We start from the raw sequence: 23,801 nt of genomic DNA, 5'->3' as shown, positions 1-23,801 counted from the left end.
GAGGTCTGGTGCATGAAATTCATGCACCGGGGTGGGGGGGGGCCTCTCAGCTTGGCCTGCACCCTCTCCAATCCAGGACCCCTCAGGGGATGTCCAACTGCTTCTTGCAATCCAGGACTGCTAGCTCCTAACTGCTTGCCTGCCTGCCTGCCTGATCGCCCCTAACTGCCTCTGCCTCTCCCAGCACCCGGGACCCAGGATTCCCTCCTCTGGCCAGTTGCAGGCACCCAGCAGCTGCAGGGGACTGTGGGCGGGCAGCTTTGCCTGGGCTGCAGGCAGCTTGTCCCTCTCCCTGGCTGCAGCCTGGCTGGTCCCCATTCCTCTCTCCCCAGTGTTGAGTGTCTGAGCTGTTAGGGCGTGACCACGTGAGGGCGAGATGGCCATTTGCATATTAGCTCTTTATTTTATAAGATATATTTAAATACAAGCAAGTATACATGGTGTGGCTGGACCATCTGGTGACGTGGTGGTGGGGAGCGGGAAAGGGCTTACTGTGATTGAGGTGATCTAGAGAAACTTCGTGGAGCAGATGCTTCATGAGTGGGTCTTTGAGGAAGGAGGACATTATTCAAAGCAAAGCAAAAACAAACAAAAAACAAAGCAAAGGCTGTCGGAGTGCCTTGGACTCCTTCAGGAAACCTTGCCTTACAAGGTTGGATTCCGGGAATAAAGATCAGGCTCCGAGTCCACCACCTATGGGGGAACTTCGGTACTGCAGGCCCCCAGCGGGGAGTAGCCCGCCCTCCACCTGTTCAAGCGCTCCCAGCTGAGCGCATGCGCCTGGCGCTAGCGCGGTGACCATAGAGGCGCAGAGCTAGATCGTCAGCCTCCTCGGAGGCAGACATTTTGGATCCTGGCAGAAAAGTTGGAGAGGGCTAGGACCACTACCAAGTCATTCTGCACAGCCCAAGGACGTGACAGAAAAAGACCTCCTGTGGGGCGGCAAAGCCTAGCGGCGGAGCGAATTCGTGATGCTCCTCTAGGGAGAACAGGCCGCTGGAGTTGCCCACCGCCTTGCCCTCATCCGAGATGGCGGCTCTGCGGGCGCTCTAGCCGGCGCCTCTCAGTTTCCCGGATGCCCGGAGGGGGCGGCGGCCTTCCCTCTGGGTCCCTGGAGGCTGCGGCGGCGGCGTCGGTCGCAGCGAACGCGGGTTCCGCCAGAGCTCGTGTGGGTTTGGGTACGAGGAGCCTGAGGGTCTCGGACTCCCCTCCCCGGTGCCGGGCTGCTCGGCGCCTTCCGCAGCCGGGTCCCCGGGCGTCGCGGCCGCCTCGGTCGGAACCCCTCCCGGCCGCAGCCCGTCGCGGGCCGGCTGTAACCGCGCCTCGGGCCGGACGATGCCCAAGAAGCTGTTGCTGCTGCCCCCGCTCTCCGTGTCCTCGGCCTTCCGCGCCCCGCGAGTCAGCCCCGCCGCACGTCTGGCCATGAACGCCGCCCGCACCGGCTACCGCGTCTTCTCGGCCAACTCCACGGCCGCGTGCACCGAGCTGGCCAAGCGCATCACCGAGTAAGGGCGGGGCGGGGCCGGGGGCCACCGGGCAGCCCTCCCTGCTCTCCTGTCCCTCCAGGCCCCCCGCCCTGCCGTTAGGGGAGGGGGGTCACAGGTAGCCGACTCCTGCCGTTTGGGGGCTGGACCCTTGGAGGTGACCCAAGGCGTCCCCTCACCGCCCCCCCCCGCCCGTCCCCCCAATTCTGCAGACTTTGGATGATTTAATGCGTCCCCACCCCCGTTGCTTGGGCCGCTCTTCCTCCTTTCGTCACCCCAGCGCCACTGCCCAGGGCGATGGGGAGGATTCCGCAATCCCCGGAGCGAGCGCCCTGGAGAGGGGGCACGGGTCGGTTCCCCGGGTTGGAGGTGACCTGGGAGTCTGCCCACCGCCGTCCCCAAGCTTCCCCCCGGAGCCGGGGGCCAGGGTGTAGTTACGCCCCGAGGACCCGGCGGCAGGTTGGAGGGTTCCCCGGGCGCTCGGTGCCGCCGCGGAAGCCCCGGTGGAGAGTGGGGGGGGGGAGGGGGGGCGTGGGAACGAGGCAGCTCCGGGCGAGCAGATTTGTGGGGGCGGCGACGGAATCGATGGGTCTCCCCGCAGTTTGCACGGCGGCTTTAGGTGGGTCGGCCATTGGAAGTACAGTCGTTGCCTTTGCACCTCCAGCGGCCGCTTCCTCGCTCTCACACTGGGCGGGAGACTTGATTTTCCCCAACTTCATGTGTAAAATAGGGATGATTCTGCCTGCGGGCAAGAATGTTGTGGACGTGAGCAACATGCTGTGTACATACCAAGCGTGCAGGGGGCAGAGGCCCAGGGTGGCCCCCTGACCAGCACCTGCTTGCTAAGGGGCCTTTTTTCTGGTTGGCTGGCGGGGGGAGGGGGGGACCCTGGAGCCCCAATGTAAAGGGAGAGCTTTCTTTCTATATATATATATATATATATATATATATATATATTTGATTTTTTACAGAGAGGAAGGGAGAAGGATAGAGAGTTAGAAACATCGATGAGAGAGAAACATCAATCAGCTGCCTCTCGCACAGCCCCCACTGGAGATGTGCCCGCAGCCAAGGTACATGCCCTTGACTGGAATCGAACCTGGGACTCTTCAGTCCTCAGGCCGACGCTCTATCCACTGAGCCAAACCGGTCGGGGCAGGAAGAGCGTTCTGAGCCTCCAGACAAACATACAGAAGGAAGGAATCGCTTGTCAGCTGACACTTGAAGCCGTTTTCGCATTTTAAGTAGTTCACACGCCCGCTCCTGGGACGTCTCCTGTGTTGGATGAAGGCCCGGTGACGTTTTTAAATTCCCGATGGAAATGCAGAATGCTTATCTGCCTCCCAGTCGGAATGTTAAGTGAAAAGAGTGTAAAAAACAGTCCTTGTGCAATCGACTGCCGTGTGTCTGTTTCTAACCTCCGACTGTTTGTCTTTGCTTTTTGAGACCAACTAAAACGCTGACTCTACATAGCAAGCTTGTGTGTGTTCACTCGGGCCAGGTTCACCCCATGGACCTTGCTGAGAGAGAACGGAAAGTTGGAGGGCACTTTTTGAAATTATTATTAATCGTCCTCAAAGGATAAGTTTCTATTGATTTTATACTTAAGAACTGGTTTTATGGATTTCAGGGAGAGGAAGGGAGAGGGAGAGATAGAAACGTCAGTGGTGAGAGGGAATCATCGCTCGGCTGCCTCCTGCACATGCCCTGATGGGGGACCTTTGCAGGATGGGAGGATGCTCTGACTGACTGAGCCACCCGGCCAGGGCTGGAGGGCACATTTAAAATGTCACTGTGTTTTGCTTTTTTTGTTTTGATATTAGGTTCTTCCCTGCCTTGGTCCAAAAAGGTTTTAAGTGACTGTGCATAATAAATATTGTAACTACTTCTCTTATCTGTTTCGTATGTTGAGTTTCTCAGTGAGATTTTATTTGAACAAAGGGTTTTACTGCTAAGCAAAGTTTGAGGATCATTAAATTGGATTGACCTCTGAGGTTATATTTTATTTCCAGGATTCCTTTCGGATCTAAATGTCACGCAGGGATTTTAAAACGTTTTTGATGATGACGTTTATTAAGAAAACAGGTGCACTGCCTTCCCAGGGTTTGTGCAGATGACGTGTGTGTTAGAATGAACCCCTATCCTTCATCCAGCTCCCACAATTGGGTCTTGGGTAATCTTGTTTCATCTGCTCCACCTATCCCTCACCTTTTTTTAAAAAAATATATTTTATTGATTTCCTACAGAGAGGAAGGGAGAGAGATAGAGAGTTAGGAACATTGATGAAAGAGAAACGTCGATGAAAGAGAAACACCGATCAGCTGCCTCCTGCACATCTCCCACTGGGGATGTGCCCGCAACCCAGGTACATGCCCTTGTCCGAAATCGAACCTGGGACCTTTCAGTCTGCAGGCCAACTCTCTATCCACTGAGCCAAACCAGTTTCGGCTCCCTCACCTTTTTTGACTAGAGTACTTAATGGTAAAGTAATACGTATCAAAATTTACCATCTTAGCCATTTTATTTAATTATTTATTTTTAAAAATGTATTTTTATTGATTACAGAGAGGAAGGGAGAGGGAGAGAGAAACATCAATGACGAGAGAGTATCATTGATTGGCTGCCTCCTGCACACCCCTTACTGGGGATCAAGCCCGCAACCCAATCATGTGCCCTTGGCCGGCACTGAACCTGGACCTTCCAGTCGGTGGTCCAAGGCTCTGTCCACTGAGCCAGGCCAGCCAGGGCCACCTCAGCCATTTGGAAGGGCACTGCTCAGTGGCATTAGGACATTCCCACTGTTCTGCACCCATCCCCACCGGCCATCTCCAGAACCCATCTTCCCAGGCTGAGACTCTGACCCCTTGAAGCACTCGCTCCCCATCCCCCCTCTCCCTGCAACCTCCGTTCTACTTCTGTGCCTGTGAATTGCCGCTTCTGGTGCACCTGTAAACACATGCAGGATCTGTCTTTTCGTGTCTGACTTGTCTTTTAATTCTTCAAGCTTCATCCGTGTTGTAGCATGTAACAGTGTAACGGGATTTCACTCATTCAGGCTGAACAATCTGCCTGGAGTGTGGTTAAGCAGATTCCAAGCTTACATCATGTCACTGCGCTCACGGAATGGTAACGCTAACCGCTGACCACAACAGCGACGCAAAAATCCACCATTAGCTCCTAATATCGTCCAGCAGCACCTTGTTCCTGTTTCCGATTGTCTCAAAAAGGGCTTTTCACACTTGAGTTGTTCTCATCGGGATCCAGGCAGGATTCGCTCTGCCTTTGGTTAATGGCTCTGAGGTCTGCGTGCCTTTGACTGTGGAGGCATTGACCTTTGGCTTGTGGTTTGGGAGTTACTGCTAGTAGCCAAGTCCTTGTTTGGGAGTGATTTTCCAGGACAATTACTGCTCATAAAACTGTGAGCTGGCCGAGCAACTTGGTTGTGGGCTGGTTCCAGTAAAGACTGCGTTACAGCCGGGCGAGCGCTGCTCGTGGACTCCCACGGACTTTCAGTGCCTCACGAATTAAACTTTCTCATGGTTTTTTGGCAGAGAACACCAGACTGGTTGTGTCAGTCTTTCTGTTCCACGTGCACGCGGACTGGAGTGTTTTGGGTGGAGCGCTCTTTAATTGCCTTTTCTTTCCCCATAGGCGTCTTGGTGCTGAACTGGGGAAGTCTGTGGTATATCAGGAGACCAATGGAGGTAAAGTTACCCTTATTTCTGAAGCATCCTCTGTCCTCTGAACTATGCTTTCGTTGGCCGGCGTGTATTTAAAAGGCAAATATCGCCCTAACCAGTTTGGCTCAGTGGATTGAGCATCGGCCTGCGGACTGAAAGTCCCAGGTTCAGTTCCGGTCAAGGGCATGTGCCTGGGTTGTGGGCACATCCCCAGTGGGAGGTGTACAGGAGGCAGCTGAGAGATGTTTCTCTCTCATCGATGTTTCTAACTCTCTATCCCTCTCCCTTCCTCCCTGTAAAAAATCAATAAAATATATTATTTAAAAAATAAAAGGCAAATATTACTCATGTTTAACACAGAAACATTTTCCTCTAACATTAGAGGGATAAGTCATCATTCTGTACTTCCCTTTAAATCTCGATCCTTTGTTCTCCTTAAAGTGTCCTTTCCTCTTTTTCCAAGATAATGCAAGTGTCCTGTCATTTGGGATGAAAAAGGGGAGCTGTAGACGGTTCTCTCTTCTATCGTGGGCCGTGCGGGTGGTGCTCCCTGCTTTTATTTGTCCATTGGGCCATCAGCAGCATCATGAGCCACCTGGGCGGCAGCCTGTAGATTCCGGTCAAGGGCACGTACCTCGGTTGCAGGCTCCTCCCGGGCTTGGGCCCTGGTCGGGGCTCCTGCAGGAGGCAGCCAAATGATATGTTTCTCTCGCATCGATATTTCTCTCTGTCTCTCCCTCTCTCTTCCACTCTCGCTCTTAAAAAAAAATCATTAGAAAAATACCCGTGGGTGAGGATTAAAAAAAAAAAAAGAGCAATCTGGTTCTAGGTGATGGTGACATTAAAAAACTCTTTCTATTCTTTTCACCTCTCAGTTTTTCTCTCAAGTGTCTTGTAGACTTTCACTTAGGCTGGCTACCTGTCTCACTGCTCTCTGGGTTTCCCTGGGGAACCCTAACATTCAGTGATCATGTTGAGGTCACGTTGCTGATGGCCAGTGTCCTAGGAATGCTGCCTCGTAAATCTTCTGGTGGGGCGTGTGCTTCTGGTTAAGGTGCCCTTGGTCCTTGCAAAGACAACTTAGTATCCAGTGATTTCGGATTCTTTTTTTCAAGGTGAAAGCCTGGATTCATGATTCCACGCTTCCTTTTCTCTTCCGGAGCTCTAATTACCTATGGTATAAGGAGTGCTTTTCTTAAAGCTACAGGGCATTTTTATTTTTCAGAAACAAGAGTTGAAATAAAAGAATCTGTTCGAGGCCAAGATGTTTTCATTATACAGACAATACCCAGGTAAGAGTTAGCACTGCTTTGACACAATTCATTGTCGTTTCCTATGAACAACAATTTCGTGTTCTTGAAATGATAAATGTGTTTGCATGTTAAACCGTTTTCCTGAGTTTTCTGAGCAATTCTAGCAAATTCATAACCTGAGGAGCCTCTGATTCATAGCAGGTGGGGATAAGGGGGGCAGTCTTGTTGGTCTGAGCCCCTAGCCCAGGGGTGGGCAAACTTTTTGACTCGAGGGCCACAATGGGTTCGTAAACTGGACCGGAGGCCGGAACAAAATCACGGATGGAGTGTTTGTGTGAACTAATATAAATTCAAAGTAAACATCATTACATAAAAGGGTACGGTCTTTTTTTTTTTTTTTTAGTTTTATTCATTTCAAACGGGCCGGATCTGGCCCGCAGGCCGTAGTTTGCCCACGGCTGCCCTAGCCTGTGGGAGCTGATGCTGTCCTCCCGGTAGGTAGTGTCAGAAATGAGAAGCCTTTCAGGACTCCCAGCTGTTGTCCGCTGGTAGATGCCTGTAACACCCATCTGGGCAGCTTCTGTTAAATCGCTGTGGTCGAGATCCTTGCCAGGGGCGAATTGATGAAATGAATCCCCAAACACAAACTTGCACTGTTTCAGAGATGTGAACACCGCTGTGATGGAGCTACTGATCATGGCTTACGCACTGAAGACTGCCTGCGCCAGGAATATTATCGGAGTCATCCCTTACTTCCCCTACAGCAAGCAAAGCAAGATGAGGAAGAGAGGCTCCATTGTGTGCAAGCTCCTGGCGTCTATGCTGGCGAAAGCGGGTGAGTTAGGACTCGCGCTGCCGTTGGGACTCCGCCCGACCTGAGACTAGCCCATGCCGCCCTGATGGGGGTGGGGACCCATTTTCTCCAGGTGCCTTCACTGAGTACGCCTTGTTGCCTTTGCTTAGTGCTGGTTAGGGATAGGTGAGCTGAGGCAGGAGTTCCTACCTTTTTCAATGTCACTCTAAGGCAGTGATGGTGAACCTTTTGAGCTCGGCGTGTCAGCATTTTGAAAAACCCTAACTTAACTCTGGTGCCGTGTCACATACAGAAATTTTTTGATATTTGCAACCATAGTAAAACAAAGATTTATATTTTTGATATTTATTTTATATATTTAAATGCCATTTAACAAAGAAAAATCAACCAAAAAAATGACACGCGTGTCATAGGTTCGCCATCACTGCTCTAAGGCTTGGAGTGACATTGTCTGTTTCAATGTTTCCCACTCTTCTCTGATCTTGGCCTTCGACTCGTTCTGTCGTCTTTCTTCACGTTTCATCTTACCTTCCTCACATTTTAACTGGCAGTCTGGGCACTCCTGACCTTCTGAGTTTCAGGTCTAGATTTCTGTATTTGCCTTTTTGCTGAGTTTTATTTATGTACATAATATTCAACGGGGGTTTTCTTTTGCTACTTCTTCAGCTTATGTACTCCTCTGTTTCCCTCCTGGGTGTCTTTCTGTATAGCAGCTCCTTTTCTTTGCTTTTATTCTAATGTGTTTTTGTAGCAGTGACATACTAGCTGGCCTATGAATCAAATGTAATAGCACTTTACAACGATGGGAATTTTATTTGCGTGATGTTTATTTAAAACTCTAACAAAAGAAAAAAAATGGAACAGATTTGAGTCCTCAGAAACATACATCTCTTGTTTAGCCCTGTTGATATATCAGTCTGTCTTCATTGTTCTTCTATAAGAATAGTTCATGGCCCGTTCTTTTATGACAGATAGAAATTGTTCCACATCCTTCAGTATCTTATCTTTATATTACATGACTTCTTTTTTTTTTTTAATTATGTACATTATTTTTGCTTTCTTATTCCTTCTGCCTCAGCCACAGTCTTTTCGCATTTCTTCTAAGCTTTTTAATCAAGGCCTTACTATTTTTACATCAAATTTTGCTTCAGTATTTATTAATTTCATCTTCATATTTTGCTTCTACCTGAGTTTTCTTTTCTCGTTTTTGAGGACCAAGCTAATAGTTATAAAAGCAGAGGAGAGCACTTGTCCCAGCTTCAAGGCTTTGTCTTTGTGGAAGGTTAGAGACGCCTTCACAGGAGGCTGCGCACATTTTTTAGAAAGAGAGGGAGAGGGAGAGAGAGATAGAAACATTAATGATGAGAGAGAATCATTGATTGGCTGCCTCCTGCACGCCCCTTACTGGGGACTGTGCAACCCAAGCATGTGCCCTGACCAGGAATCGAACTGGGGACCTCTTAGTGCCCAGGTCAGTGCTCAACCACTGAGCCACACTGGCCAGGCTGGGCACATTCTTTAGTTCATTAGGTTTTGTTAAGGTTGCAGATAAAGTCTATAAGTCATGTATTTGTTAACAGTACCCCCCCGGCCTCCAGTCTTTTGTTAGGAAACAGGAGTTGGGCGTCTAGTGTGTGTCCCCTGTAGTCATTAACTTGCAGGGGTGAACTTGTAATTCTTTGTTTTAAAATTTCAGGTTTAACTCACATTATCACTATGGATCTTCACCAAAAGGAAATTCAAGGCTTTTTCAGCTTTCCCGTGGACAACCTTAGAGCCTCACCTTTCCTGCTTCAGTATATCCAGGAAGAAGTGAGGAGCCACCCGCAAACACCCTGTCCTCCATATAGTTGCTCTCTGGTGTCCGATTTCCACACTGAAAGGCACACGCGTGCCCTTTCCCTTAGTCTCGATCCTGAGGCAGCCAGATAGGGTCAGCACTTAGGCACGGAGGGGCATAGAGCTCAGAGACTAAATCTGGATTTCCTTCTAAGTATCTTTAGCAATTGGCTTACGTGTTCTTAAACGAAGGTTTTAAGACTTAATTACTTTTTTTCCTTCTTGATGTAACAGTACTTTTGCAATGACATTAATTGATAAGTGTTAAAATTCTAAAATGTGTGAATGAAATTCTAGCATATGTGATTGCTAGTGTGGATTGTTGTTATAAGAGGAAAGAATGTAATACCAGCATCCAGGTATAACTTTTCAGTATTTTCTTATTTTTCTTCCAAATCTAGATTCCAAATTACAGAAACGCAGTCATTGTAGCTAAGTCTCCTGATGCTGCAAAAAGGTAACTACTCCAGATACTGACGCAAGCCTGGGGGCGCTCTCTGAAGTCAGAATGAGCTGCTTGGGGATCAGGGGCTGTCCTGTCGGCCGCGGAAGCTCATTGGCCTGGACTCGCGCCACATCTCTGATAATGAAGTGCTTCCTTCACACTCTTAGGGAAAGGAAGGCAGAAGGGCTGTGAGCACTTTCAGGCAGGGGGTTATTGTTTTTTAAATATGTTTTTACTAGAGGCCTGTTGCACGGAAAGATTCGTGCAATAGGCCTAGGTCCCTGGTGCCAGAGGAAAACAGGTGTCGCTCCGGCCAGAGCTGCCTTCAGTCTTCGCTCTGCCGCTTGGGGCCTACATATGCAAATTAACCTCCATCTTTGTTGGCGGTTAATTTGCATATCGCTGATTAGCCAATGGGAGGCGTAGCGAAGGTATGGTCAATTTCAATCTTGGTCTATTATTAGATAGGATTGATTTAGAGAGGAAGGGAGAGGGGGAGTGAAACATCAATGATGAGAATCATTGATCAGCTGCCTCCTGCACACCCCTGACTGGGGATGGAGCCTGTAGCCCAGGCATGTGCCCTGACTTGGAATCAAACTGTGACCTTCTGGTTCCTAGGTCGACACTTAACCACTGAGCCACGCTGTTGGGGCAGCAGTGATTTTTTTTTTTAATATATTTTTTGTTGATTTTTACAGAGAGGAAGAGAGAGGGATAGAGAGCTAGAAACATCGATGAGAGAGAAACATCGATCAGCTGCCTCCTGCACAACCCTCACTGGGGATGTGCCTGCAACCCAGGTACATGCCCCTGACCGGAATCGAACCTGGGACCCTTCAGTCCGCAGGCCGACGCTCTATCCACTGAGCCAAACCGGTCAGGGCAGCAGTGATTTTTAAGAGACCTTTTTCAACAAAGTGTTTCCTTCTGAAGAAGAGTTAGGTTATTGGACAAAGGCTAGAACCAAAATGATCTAGAAGCAGATATTCGTCCACATCTCGGCTCACAGGCCTCTGGAGGCTTTTACTCTTTGGCCTGGGCCCACATCTGGTTTGTATAAATAATTCCCTGTGTGTCCCTAAGAGGTGGAATGTTACTTTCATTTTGTGATTAATAAAATGACGGAATAGTGATGCTTGGGTTTTCTTCCAAGAAGTTCCCCACCTCCCTCGTCTTTCTCTTAGGGCCCAGTCATATGCTGAGAGACTCCGTCTGGGCTTGGCTGTGATCCACGGGGAGGCTCAGTGCACCGAGCTGGACATGGACGACGGCCGCCACTCTCCCCCAATGGTCAAAAACGCCACGGTCCACCCTGGCCTGGAGCTGCCGTGTAAGATTAGCTCTATTTCTTACGTTATTTGGAAAGTCTTGGATGACATGAATGGCTAGGAATTACTACTGATGTGGACTTGCCGTCTTGGTATTCTTAAATAACTGTGGTGATGGTTTTGCATTGATTTCGCCTTTTGTGGAAGGAGATTGTTGTACACGTTTGCGGGCTGTGTAAGACAATTTCGAGAGGGTGAGATCATTTTAGCTTTAGTAGAAAAGTTGTATGTGTGACGCTCTGAAGCCTAAGCTTTCTATCTTGGGCGATGGGCGATGGCCACGCTGGTCAGATACCAGGCTTTGGTGATCGGGCGCTTTCGCCCCGAGTTAGTAGTAGAGCTGATGACCTGGTGACTGACAGACTGTAACTGACCAAGCAGAGTGGAGGTGTGTGTTTCCATGGAACTTCTGAGTGGCAATAACCAGCATTCTCACTGGATGGTGTCTTACGCTTCTTATACCTGAGGAAGGAGTTTATTTCGTTTAAAAATGTGTACCCATTCGCCATGCCTCCGAAACAGACAGACATTAGCAGGTGGATGTAGAATGCTCACACCTAGGTTATTTCAGACAGGCTCCTGTTGGAGGTGTCAGCGTTCTAATGTTTATAATGACCAGACCAGGAAACGAACGTCGTTTTCATTCTATTGTCCAATCTGCAGACCTTATTCAGATTTTATCAGTCGTCCAACCAATGTCCTTTAGAACAAAAGAGAACACCTTTCTGGACTAGAACCCAATAGAGGTGACACGCTGCTCTCCGTCGTCACTTCCCGTTAGTCTCAGTTCGTCTAGAACGCACCTGTTCTTGTCTCTCGTGACCTTGGTTCTCCTGAAGAGCACAGGCCAGGTGCTCGGTAGAATATTCCTTAACTGGGCATGTTGTTTCCTCGTGATTAGTTGTTCCTGTGGATGTTGACAAATGGTGATCTTCCTAGTTCCCCTTCTCCCTCCTGGTTCATTCCTTTGTATCATATGGATTCATAGAGTCCTACTTTATTCAGTGTGTTACAATCTAATTCATTGCTACTATTTTTTTTAAGAATGTTTTCATTTTATTTTTTATTAATCCTCACCCAAGGATATTTTTCCATTGATTTTTAGAGAGAGTGGAAGGGAGGGGGAGGGAGAGAAAGATAAACATCTGTGTGAGAGAGACACATTGATTGGTTGCCTTCTGCACGCACTCCAACCAGGGCCGATATGGAGCCTGCAACCGAGGTATGTGCCTTTGAGTGGAATTGAACCCAGCATCCTTCAGTCTGCGGGCCTACACTCTATCCCAGGGGCGGGCAAACTTTTTGACTCGAGAGCCACAATGGGTTCTTAAACGAACAAAAGCATGGATGGAGTGTTTGTGTGAACTAATATAAATTCAAAGTAAACATCATTACATAAAAGGGTACGGTTTTTTTTTTTTAGTTTTATTCATTTCAAACGCCCGCGGGCCGTAGTTTGCCCACGGCTGCATCCACTACCAGTGGTTCTCAACCTTCTGGCCCTTTAAATACAGTTCTTCATGTTGTGACCCAACCATAAAATTATTTTCGTTGTTACTTCATGACTGTAATGTTGCTACTGTTATGAATTGTCATGTAAATATCTGATATGCAGGATGGTCTTAGGCGACCCCTGTGAAAGGGTCGTTCCACCGCCAAAGGGATCTCGACCCACAGGTTGAGAACCGCTGCAAGCCAAACCGGCCAGGGCGGAGAGCAGAATCCTAATCGCAGGGTAGTGGAAGCACCCTTTTTTTTTTTTTTTTTTTTTAAATATATTTTATTGATTTTTTTACAGAGAGGAAGGGAGAGGGATAGAGAGCCAGAAACATCGATGAGATAGAAACATCAATCAGCTGCCTCCTGCACACCCCCTACTGGGGATGTGCCTGCAACCAAGGTATATGCCCTTGACCGGAATCAAACCTGGGACCCTTCAGTCCGCAGGCCGACGCTCTATCCACTGAGCCAAACTGGTCAGGGCAGTGGAAGCACCCTTTATCCCCTGTCTTCACAGTACATTACTTTTACTGAAATTTTAATTTAAAAAAAATTGTTTTTAATTTATTGCTTTCAGAGAGGAAGGGAGAGGCAGAGAGACATAGAAACACCAATGATGAGAGAGAATCATGGATTGGCTGCCTCCTGCACGCCCCACGCTGGGGATCGAGCTCGCAACCCGGGCCTGTGTCCTGACTGGAAATTGAACCGTGACCTCCTGGTTCATAGGTCGATGCTCAACCACTGAGCCACGCCAGCCGGGCTGAAATTTTAAATGTTTGGTATTTTATTTTCTGGGCAAGCTGTTGGGAAAAGATCGGGCTTGTTTTTTTTTTAAGCCTGCCAGGCGCTATTTTTCCTGTGGGCCCTGCAGAAAAGTTTGTCTCTGTTTGTAGGAGACATCAGTTAGGTGTCAGGTTTAGCTCGTTATGAGCAAGGAGTGGGCATCTGGGAGCCGGGCTTGCTTTTCAAAGCCCTGGGAAGCTAAGTCTGTCCTCGCTGAGCGCTTCCTCGTTTCAGACGGACAGGTGCTGGGGGGAGGCCAGTTTTCTGCCTCGGACTGGAGCTGATTCTCTGTTGGCATTTGATGAGGGATCCTGGCTCGCAACCTTTTCCTTTTTTCAGTCAAGAAAAGGGACCACCTCTCTCTGAGGGGCGGTAGGCTTCATTAAAGACAGGATTTGAGGAGGCCTTTCCTAACGGTGATTTAGTTTCTTCCCTTGGGTGAGGTTTATAGACAGAGCCTTTCTCACTGTCCAAATGCAAGACACTGCCCTTGTGTCTGGGAGGGGGAAGCAGGAAGCATCTGAAATTGGCCAGTAAAATAGTGCTGAGTTCCACTCGGCTGGTTTGCTGGGAGAAAGACACAGCCCTGTTCGTTGAGGTTGAGGTTGATGGTGCCCGTAGGAGGGACCAGCTAAACTGGGCGGGTAATTACCAAATAATCGCCCTGAATTTCGTTCTTTCCCCTCTCCCACTACGAGCCTAAGAAATGTTTCAGAATAGTAAACAGGCCGAAACCGGTTTGGCTCAGTGGATAGAGCGTCGGCCTGTGGACTGAAAGGTCCCAGGTTCGATTCCGGTCAAGGGCATGTACCTGGGTTGCGGGCACATCCCCAGTGGGAGATGTGCAGGAGGCAGCTGATTGATGTTTCTTTCTCGTCGATGTTTCTAACTCTCTATCTCTCTCCCTTCCGCTCTGTAAAAAATCAATAAAATATATTAAAAAAAAAAAAGTAAACAGCTTTCTAAAGCGTAGGGTCCCGGCCTGTCCTTGAAAGACACATTCCTTCTCCCCCGGGGACTAGCTCCTTTAAGGGCGAGTCCTCGTCGCTCCGCTCCGTCCTCCTTTTGCTCTGTGCACCTACGGCCTTTCCAGGGAGGGTTTCGCAGTGAGATTAGAAGCCTCTACTCTAAGGACTAATTAAACCCGGAAACGTGGTGGACTCGTAGTTATTGTTCTCAAGTTCCTGATTTTCGGGAAACTCTGATGATGTCATTCGTGTTAATAAGGTCACATTGTCCAGTGAAGGTCATCTTGGAAGAAAACGAATGCCAGCCTTTCCCGGGGTGGTTTTCTGCGGAGTGGCATTCGTTTCACATTGCTCCGCCCGTCTCAGTCTCTGGAGGGCCTTTCTCTGGGGAGTGGTGGGCGCTGCTGGCTCTTCTCGCCTTGCTGCTCCGTCCACACCTGTGCCAGCCGGACGGTGGCTGCCAGGCTCACATGGCTGGTCTCAGCTGGGAAGTGCTGTGTGTAATATGCACACCAAATTCCAAAGACTTAGTATGAAAACCATGTAAAACATTTCTAATAAATTTGCATATTGATTACATATTGAAATAATATTTTGGCTGTATTGGGTAAAATAAAATCTATTCATTTCACCTATGTGATTTTACTTTTTTTTTTTTTATATATATATTTTATTGATTTTTTACAGAGAGGAAGGGGGAGAGAGATAGAGAGTTAGAAACATCGATGAGAGAGGAACATTGACCAGCTGCCTCCTGCACATCTCCTACTGGGGATGTGCCCACAACCCAGGTTGGGGATGTGCCCGCAACCCAGGTGCATGCCCTTGACCGGAATCGAACCTGGGACCTTTCAGTCCGCAGGCCGACGCTCTATCCACTGAGCCAAACCGGTTTCGGCGATTTTACTTTTTTTTTTAAATTAAATCTTTATTGTTCAGATTATTACATTGGTTCCTCTTTTTTCCCACCATAACTCCCCTCCACCCAGTTCCCATCCCACCCTCCGCCCTCACTCCCCACCCACTGTCCTCATCCATAGGTGCACAATTATTGTCCAATCTCTTCCCGCACCCCCCACACCCCTTTCCCCCGCAAGAATAGTCAGTCCATTCCCTTTCTATGTCCCTGATTCTATTATAATCACCAGTTCATACTGTTCATCAGATTATTTATTCACTTGATTTTTAGATTCACTTGTTGATAGATGTGTATTTGTTGTTCATAATTTGTATCTTTACCTTTTTCTTCTTCCTCTTCTTAAAGGATACCTTTTAGCATTTCATATAATACCGGTTTGGTGGTGATGAACTCCTTTAGCTTTTCCTTACCTGTGAAGCTCTTTATCTGACCTTCAATTCTGAATGATAGCTTTCCTGGATAAAGTAATCTTGGTTGTAGGTTCTTGGTATTCAGCACTTTGAATATTTCTTGTCACTCCCTTCTGGCCTGCAAAGTTTCTGTTGAGAAATCAGCTGACAGTCGTATGGTTATTCCCTTGTAGGTAATTGAGTCTCTTTCTCTTGCTGCTTTTAGGATTCTCTCTTTGTCTTTTGCTCTTGGCATTTTAATTATGATGTGTCTTGGTGTGGTCCTCTTTGGATTCCTTTTGTTTGGGGTTCTATGCACTTCCTGGACTTGGAAGTCTATTTCTTTCACCAGGTAGGGGAAGTTTTCTGTCATTATTTCTTCAAATAGGTTTTCAATATCTTGCTGTCTCTCTTCTTATTTCAGTCAGTGTATGCTTAATTTCTAGTTGGTCCTTTATCACAACATCGAGAGTCTCACTAGATTTCTTGAGGATCTCACTACATTTATCAGTGGTTTCTAGAAAATTCTTGAAAAACATAAAAAGTGTGGTTTTGAACTCTATATCCAGTAGTTTGCTTTCCTCCATTTCTGTCATTTGTGTCCTGTTTCTCTGTCTCGGCATTTTTTATGCTTCGCTGTGTCGATAGAGTGGTTTTCTGTGCTAAGTGTTCTATAGGGCCCAGTGGCTCAGCCTCCCCAATTACCTGAGGTAGACACTCTTGGTGCACCCCCTTGTGGGCTTTGTGCACAGTCTTGTTGTAGTTAACCCTTGATTGTTGTAGGGAGGATTTTACCTCCAGGCCAATTGGCTGTGAGAATCAGAACTTCTGTGCTGAAGACACCCTTATGGGGCAAAACTTGCTTCAGTGGGGCTTTGGTGCTCACTGAGTCTGCCCCCTGAGTGTGTCCCTTACGAATCTGAGGAGTTGTAATTGGATGGTCCCACTCTGACCACTGGGTACACTTGTTCTTGGATCTAAGGAGGTGCTAATTTAGCCTCTGCCGGAGACTACCCAGCAGAAGCCAGCTGTAAAGCAATGCAAGTTGCCCTGGGGCCTTGGGGCAGCTGCAGTTTGTTAAATTATTTTCAGATTACAAAGGGCCGGGCCTTTCATATGCAAAAGCCTGTGGGCAGGGCGGGTCCCAGGGGATCAACAGGGCGAGTGGAGCGAGCAGTATGGCTGCTCTCAGTCCTGCCTTCAGAGGTCCTGGCAATCCCCACGAGTGCCTCCAAGAGAAAGCTGCCCTCAAGTTCCGACCGATGCCAGACAGTCCCGTTTCTCCCGTATGAGTCTGGGTCCCCAGAGACTCGCCCGGAACTGGAGCTCAGAGCCTGAGACTCCCTCCCGATTGAAAAAGACAACCGTGCCCTCAGCCGCCAGCCCTCTCCGCATGCTCCTCCGCACCTTTGTATTTTACTTCGGCACCGCACCTCCTCTGAGTCTCGGTATGCTTTTCTCTTTCCTTCTAGTTGTAGAAATTCCACTCAGCCCGCCTTTCTGTAGTTCTGGATGATGTCCGTTCCGTCTTTTAGTTGTATTTTTGAAGTGGTTGTGCGAGGCAGCAATCTCCCGTGTTTACCTATGCCGCCATCTTGGTTTCTCCCCTGTGATTTTACTTTTTAATGTGGCTACTAGGAAATGTAAAATTATATGTCTCACCATCTGTTTCTTTTCTTGTACCCTGACTGAGAATCAAACCATGACCTCCTAGTTCATAGGTTGATGCTCAACCACTGAGCCATGCCAGTGGGGCTCATCGTCCGTTTCGTCGGACAGTGTGCTCTAGACGGGCTGTTTCTGAGAGACCCCTGGCTCCTTGAAGAGGAATCTGCTTTCTTTTTTTTGTCTACAGTGGTTTTGCCACCAATGCCAGAGGGTGAGATTGGCAGTGATCACTGTTACTTAGTGATGCATGACTAACTGGGTCTTGTCACTTGTGTCGTTTCGCTAGTGATGATGGCCAAAGAGAAGCCACCGATCACCGTGGTCGGAGACGTTGGCGGGAGGATCGCCATCATAGTGGTATGTCCGTGCGTCTCCTGGGCGGAGCGGGCACCTCTGGCTTTCAGTAGCTTGTTTCACTTTGGGTTGTATTTCCAGTAACGATGATGGGCTTAAGTGGATCTGTCTTTCCTTTCTCACCCAAACCCCTTAGGATAAGTAGAGATTTTTATGTAGATGAACAGGAATTATAACTGACAGCTGTGAGGAGAGCTTGGTAACTCCCATAAGAAAGTTCGCCCCTATAAGTGACCTTTGCCTTAAGCTGTAGGTCCCATCCAAGCAGCTAACACCCTCCACCTTAAGCTTTAGGGCGGAGAGGTGAACTAGGAGGACCCGTTCCATTTTTTAAAATATATATTTGTATTGATTTCAGAGAGGAAGGGAGAGGGAGAGAGAGAAACATCAATGAGAGAGAATAATTGATTTGCCACCCCCTGCATGCCCCCCACTAGGGATCGAGCCTGCGACCTGGGCACTTGCCCTGACTGGGAATTGAATTGTGACCTCCTGGTTCGTACATAGGTTGATGCTCAGCCACTGAGCCATGCCAGCGGGCAGAACTGTTCCATTTTCACTAGAGAGCAAGTGTTCTATGTGCTCCCAGCTCTAAATGCCTTTGCTGGGCCAGAGGATGGTCCTTCGCAGTGGCTCACTTTCTGTGCGCCCCCCCCCCCCCCCCGACCCTCCACCCCCGTTTAACTTTCTCAGGAAAGTGCATGGGGCACTGGCTGTGTAGGTTGATCTGACATTTGACACCGGAAATGAGCCCCAGGGGTCATAAACTCTGGCTGTAAATGTCACATGAGACTGGAAGGCGTTGCTCTTTGCACCAACAGCCACGCAAAGTGCAGTCCTGTTGCCGTTGCTGGGTGTGCGACCTCTGACCGGGTGGATGGCTCTGCTTGTGACTCGCGTCCTCTGCAGCGGGTGCAGGGAAGGGCAGAGAGTGTTCCCAGGCGGCCCCGGGAGCTCCTTCCTCTCATCTCTTCTCAGGACGACATCATTGATGACGTGGAAAGTTTCGTTGCTGCTGCAGAGATCCTGAAGGAGAGAGGCGCCTACAAGATCTACGTCATGGCCACGCACGGCATCCTGTCCGCGGAGGCCCCCCGCCTGATCGAGGAGTCCTCCATCGACGAGGTCTGTCTGTCTGCGGGGCTCGAACACTTAGCTTAGGCCCAGGCCTGCTGCCTTTTCTGTGAGTAATGGAGGGACTCGCTCAGTGTTGCCAACCCTCTCCAGAGGCCTGTCCTGGCAGCGTCTGTGTACTTCATGTAATTCGTACTTCCATAAGGTTTGATGCCCAAGTAGCATTTCTCTGGGCTCAGCGCAGGGCCTCACCCTGTCACTTCTGCACACCAGCCCGTGGCGCTCAGAATCTTACGTTCTGAACCACGAAACCTCTCCCTGTGTGAAGTTGGTTAGTTTAGTTTGTAGAAACCAGACTCGGCAGTGTAAGGTTCTGTGGGCTGGGCCTGGGGCTGGGGCTGGGGCTACTAAATGTTGGATCAACTTTTCCGAGTGACCACGGGGGGCACAGCGGTTACAATGCTTGTTCGTGTCGCCATGACCAGGTGGTGGTGACCAACACCGTCCCTCACGAGGTGCAGAAGCTGCAGTGCCCCAAGATCAAGACGGTGGACATCAGCCTCATTCTCTCTGAAGCCATCCGCAGGATCCACAACGGGGAGTCCATGGCCTACCTTTTCCGGAACATCACTGTGGACGACTAGCTTTCACGGTGGCCTTGGCCTGGGACTCCTGAGCAAAACAATGCCATCAATTATGTACCTGGTGTTTCCTTTCAAGGGAGTCAGATCGTCTCCCGTCAAGTGTGGTCAGTGGGAAGCATTAAAATAGTCGAGAGGGAGACAAAGCTCATGGATAAATGGCCTTAAATGTGTGCCCTCACCATCCTGTTCCTTAAAGGAAAGTTACCGGCACTTTCCTGAGAAGAACCAGAAAGCCTTATGGTGTTGACAGGACTTACCACAGGCAGTTTTAACTCTAGAACTTTCATTCAGTGTTTCAGCCGCAGGGAAATGCGTGTCATGTTCAGCTCCGGGAGGGAAGCCAATTGTCCTCCAGTTGTCCTCACCTTAGGCAACCGCAGGTGAACCTTCTGGAGAGAATTGCATTTTCCTCGGAGAAACTGCTGTGTCTGCAGCCAGTGAGCAGTCAGGCGGCGGAGTGTTGCTCCCCAGCAAGGACGCGGGTCAGAGAATAGCGCCCTCTCTGGGTGTGTGCCTTGCGCTTCAGTTGCAAATGAAAGGCTCTTCACGCCATGACACAGCCACCCACTGTCGTGCCTCCTGGTGACTAACTGGGCCCAGACTGCAGGAGACGAGGGACAGTAAAGGGGGGATCCATGGTGGTCCCTGTCCCCGGCCGCAGCCTTCGCAGGTCCTGTGCTTCCACCCACTGGAGATCCTCGTTGAGTAATAGGGTTAAGATCTAAATTTCTAAAACAACTAATTGTACGTTTCCCAGTTGGAGGTGAATCACTTATTGAATCACTTAGAACTGCACTTGGCCTTTCTACCCAACATTTAAACTTACGCAGTCAGAACCCTGACTTGCACCCGTTTGTCAAGGGGACCTTGCTGCCGTGTGGTGTAAACTTTCCACCCTTCTGGTCTGATCCGGGTCAGGGCCGAGTGTAGTGATGGGAAGGAGGGTGTCTGCCCGGCTGTGACCCGGAATTGCTTATTGGGTCTGGTAGTTCCTCGGAGACAATAAAGGCCAATTTGCACATTTTGTACAGTTGTGTTTCTCTGCAGGGAAGTTTTGTTGACTTTTTAAAATATATATACATTTTCCCCCTAACTGGTTTGGCTCAGTGGATAGAGCATTGGCCTGTGGACTGAAGGGTCCCAGGTTCGATTCCGGTCAAGGGCAAGTACCTTGGTTGTGGGCACATCCCCAGTAGGGAGTGTGCAGGAGGCAGCTGATCGATGTTTCTCTCTCATCGATGTTTCTAACTCTCTATCCCTCCCCCTTCCTCTCTGTAAAAAATCAAAGTATATTTAAAAATATATGTATGTGTGTATATATATATACACACACACACACACACACACATTTTTATTATTTCAGGGAGGAAGGGAGAGGGAGAGAGAGAAACATCACTGATGAAAGGAAATCATTGCTCGGCTGCCTCCTGGACGTCCCCCACTGGGGATCGAGCCCATAACCCAGGCGTGTGCCCTGACTGGGAATCGAACCATGACTTCCTGGTTCATAGGTCAATGCTCAACCACTGCGCCACGCCGGCCAGGCTCGTTGACATTTTTATCCCTTCCCTAAGGACTAGAAAAGTTCCTAGCCTGCAGGCAGGACTTTGAGCCATTAGCTTTCAAGCGTACAAATAGGTTGCTGCTGTTACAGGCCAAGTTGGGGCATTTTGAGCAAAGAACTGAACTATGAAATGAGGAGCGCTGGTAGGGGAAGAGCCACAGGCTTCCTCAGGAGACCTGGCTCCCAGCTCAGCCAGGCGGCTCGTCTCTCCTGGGCCTCTGTTGTCCGAAATATAAAGAGGTTTGGAATTGAAAGCAAAGGTCCTTTCAACCAAGTTCCATTTACACCTCCATTTAGTATTTCCCCAAGTGCATGTACGTAGTGAAAGCATTCAATAGAATATTTCCTGGGATTAGAATGAGGGCATATTAGAAAGTCCTCATGTGCCTGGCATGATACCAAGTCTCGGATGAACATGGAAACGGGCCCGACTGGTGCTGCTCAGTGGTTTGAGCATGGGTCTATGAACTAGGAGGTCACAGTCCATTCCCCGTCAGGGCATGTGGCTTGGTCCCCAGTAGGGGGCGTGCAGGAGGCAGCCAAGCGATGCAGCTGATGAGTGATTCTCCTCATTGATGTTTCCCTCTATGAAATCATTAAAAATATATTTTAAGATGAAAACAGGAGGAGTCGGGGAGCTGAGGTTCCAGCCGGGGCTAGTGAAGTCGCAGTAACAGTCTTGCGGAAAGTCACTGAGCTGGGGCTGGAGAGGCGCACGCACCGCAGCTTCCAGCGCGGCCAGGCCCGATCCCAAGGCTGTGGCTTTGTGGTCTGGCCTTAAGTTCCCTAAGGTGAGCGCATGAGCGTGCAAAGAGTTTGTTCTTTTGAAAATATCAACCACCACCTGCAGGCCTGTGTGCCAGGCTCTGGGAATAGAACGGCGAACAGTCCGTGGTGGAGTTACAGACTCCTGTTTGTTTCAGTGATTTTTTTTTTTTAAATCCTCACCGTAGGATATTTTTTCCATTGATTTTTAAAGAGAGTGAAAGGGGGAGAGAGAGAAATATGATCTGAGAGAGACGCATGGACTGGTACACATGCCCCAACCGGGGCCAAAGATCAAACCTGCAACTAAGGCTCACACCCTTGATCAGGGATCAAATCCCAGACCCTTCAGTCTGCGGGTCGACGCTCTAACCACTGAGCAAAACTGCCAGGGCTAGACTTGTCTTTAACTCCATTCCAGGGAACACTGCTTTTGGGGGGGGGGGGGGGGTGTCCATAAAGGGTTTGTTGTACCAGCTCAGACTAAAAACCTTGAATGTGAAAGCAGTTAAAATAGTACGCGCAGATGCCTCCGCAGGCTTGCTTCCGCATTCCTGACGTCGCAGGGCCATCTGCAGGAACCTGGCACCGGGCGGGGAGCCTCACTTGTCCAGACACCACCTTGGTCCATGGCAGTGCCATCCTGCCTGGCAACGAGCTGCAATGCTGGCACCTGCCCGCTGCGTGTGTTCCGAGGTCAGGGAGCACCAACAAGGTCTAATTCGGCAGCAGAAAAGGCCCGTCACCAGGCGAGTGATTGGGACACATGGGTGGTGAGTGGTCTTTTCGGTTCCCCTCCCAAGGGGCCAAGGACGCAGGACCGCGCCCTAGGTTTGTGCCGCTGCTCTGCGTAATGGAGCCCGAAGGACACTCGGCATAAGGCAGAGTGAGTGAGTCCTGGGCCTTTCTGGGTGAGGGAGGCTGGTATCGGGTGCGCCTTCGGAGGCCTCCCCTCCCCACACCAGTGTGTGCTCCCTGGAAAAATGGGAGCGTTCACGGAGAATAAAAACGAGTGGCGCCTTGGAGTGTGGCAGCCAAGTCTCCCCCAGATTCCCACGGGAAAGGCTCCCTCAGTGCGCGGGCTGGTCCCGACAGGCGCCGCGTCCCGCGTCCCGGCGTCCCCCTCACCCCTCGCGCGGCGCGTGCGTTCTTCCGCGCGCCCAACCACACAACGGGGCGGACCCCACCGCCCGTTTGTCCACCGACACCCTCCCGAGGGGAGGGCAGCCCTGGGCTCCAGCAGAGACGGACCGGTCGGCAGACGTTGGCGGCGCCCCCACCCCGCCCGGGAGGCGGGCACTCCTCTCCGCCCTCCAGGCAGGCTCCCAGGCAGGTTCCCGGTGATGGCTGGTGTCCAGTGCGGCTGGGCCCAGGGGCAGGGCGCCCCGGGACCCCTCAGAGGCGCGAGCAGTGAGGCGGGCATGGCCAACCGTCTGGCTGCCGAAGCTGAGCGCACCTGAGGCTTCCCGCGATGCCGCCCGCAGGCTTGGTCACCCTCCGGGAGCTGGCCGACCTGGCCATCGGCACTCCGGAGGTGGGTGCCGTCAACTTCAATGCTCTCCACACGCTCCTCGTGGCCCTGCTCAAGAACCTCAACATGCAGGACACCCGGGTGGACTACCAGCCCCTGTCTGAGCGGAGGCTCTCAGCGTTCGCGCGGGTCTCGCTCAGCACCCCGCGGGGCTCGATCAGCACCCCGCAGGTCGCTGTGTCCAAGGAGAGGCGGAGGAGCAGCGTGACCAGGGTTCCGTCCGTGGTGCTGGAGAGCCAGGTGAAGGGCCTGGGCGGGCAGGTCCAGAACCTGGACGGGCAGGTCCAGGACCTCGACCGGCAGTTAAGGACCATGGACAGCCAGATGCAGGGCGTGCTGTCCCACATCCAGTACTTCACCTCTCTGGTCGGTGGGATGGACTCGGAGACCTCAGAGTGGCTAGAAGAGCAGGCGAAAGCCTTTGGCTTGGCCGAGGGGTTGGGTGCTGAGAGGACCCCGCTCATCATCGAGCCGGGCGCGTCCATCACCGAGACGGGCGCGTCCATCACCGAGAGGGGCGCGCCCATGACCGAGAGGGGCGAGCTCATGGCCGAGAGGGGCGCGCCCATGGCCGAGAGGGGCGCGCCCATGACCGAGCAAGGTGCGCCCATGACCGAGAGGGGCGCGTCCATCGCCGAGAGGGGCGCGCCCATGGCCGAGAGGGGCGCGTCCATGGCCGAGAGGGGCGCGCCCATGGCCGAGAGGGGCGCGTCCATGGCCGAGAGGGGCGCGTCCATCGCCGAGAGGGGCGCGCCGGTGGCCGAGAGGGGCGCGTCCATGGCCGAGAGGGGCG

At 50.5% G+C, this 23,801-nt stretch overlaps 1 protein-coding gene across 1 annotated transcript; it reads left to right on the top strand.

The window, feature by feature from the left end:
* The first annotated feature begins 1,100 nt into the window (after positions 1-1,100).
* Positions 1,101-20,172, top strand: PRPSAP1 (phosphoribosyl pyrophosphate synthetase associated protein 1). Its single transcript, XM_070395130.1, has 10 exons — positions 1,101-1,505; positions 5,136-5,188; positions 6,390-6,456; positions 7,080-7,252; positions 8,928-9,043; positions 9,472-9,527; positions 10,703-10,848; positions 17,363-17,433; positions 18,409-18,555; positions 18,990-20,172. Exons 1-10 carry the CDS (start codon positions 1,336-1,338, stop codon positions 19,146-19,148), a joined length of 1,158 nt encoding a protein of 385 aa, XP_070251231.1. The 5' UTR covers positions 1,101-1,335; the 3' UTR covers positions 19,149-20,172.
* The last annotated feature ends 3,629 nt before the right edge of the window (positions 20,173-23,801 follow it).

This window comes from Myotis yumanensis, unplaced genomic scaffold (assembly GCF_028538775.1).
Source record: "Myotis yumanensis isolate MYYU_CA2020_CCGP unplaced genomic scaffold, mMyoYum1.0.hap1 SCAF_16, whole genome shotgun sequence".
NCBI classification, from domain to species: domain Eukaryota; kingdom Metazoa; phylum Chordata; class Mammalia; order Chiroptera; family Vespertilionidae; genus Myotis; species Myotis yumanensis.
This window is presented reverse-complemented; position numbering and strand designations above follow the sequence as displayed.

Excerpts from the sequence above, each read along its gene's own strand:
- PRPSAP1 (XM_070395130.1), top strand. The coding sequence starts at position 1,336 with ATGCCCAAGAAGCTGTTGCTGCTGCCCCCGCTCTCCGTGTCCTCGGCC. Across the intron at positions 6,457-7,079 it reads ATTATACAGACAATACCCAG|AGATGTGAACACCGCTGTGA; the intron begins GTAAGAGTTAGC and ends GCACTGTTTCAG. Across the intron at positions 9,528-10,702 it reads TCTCCTGATGCTGCAAAAAG|GGCCCAGTCATATGCTGAGA; the intron begins GTAACTACTCCA and ends TCTTTCTCTTAG.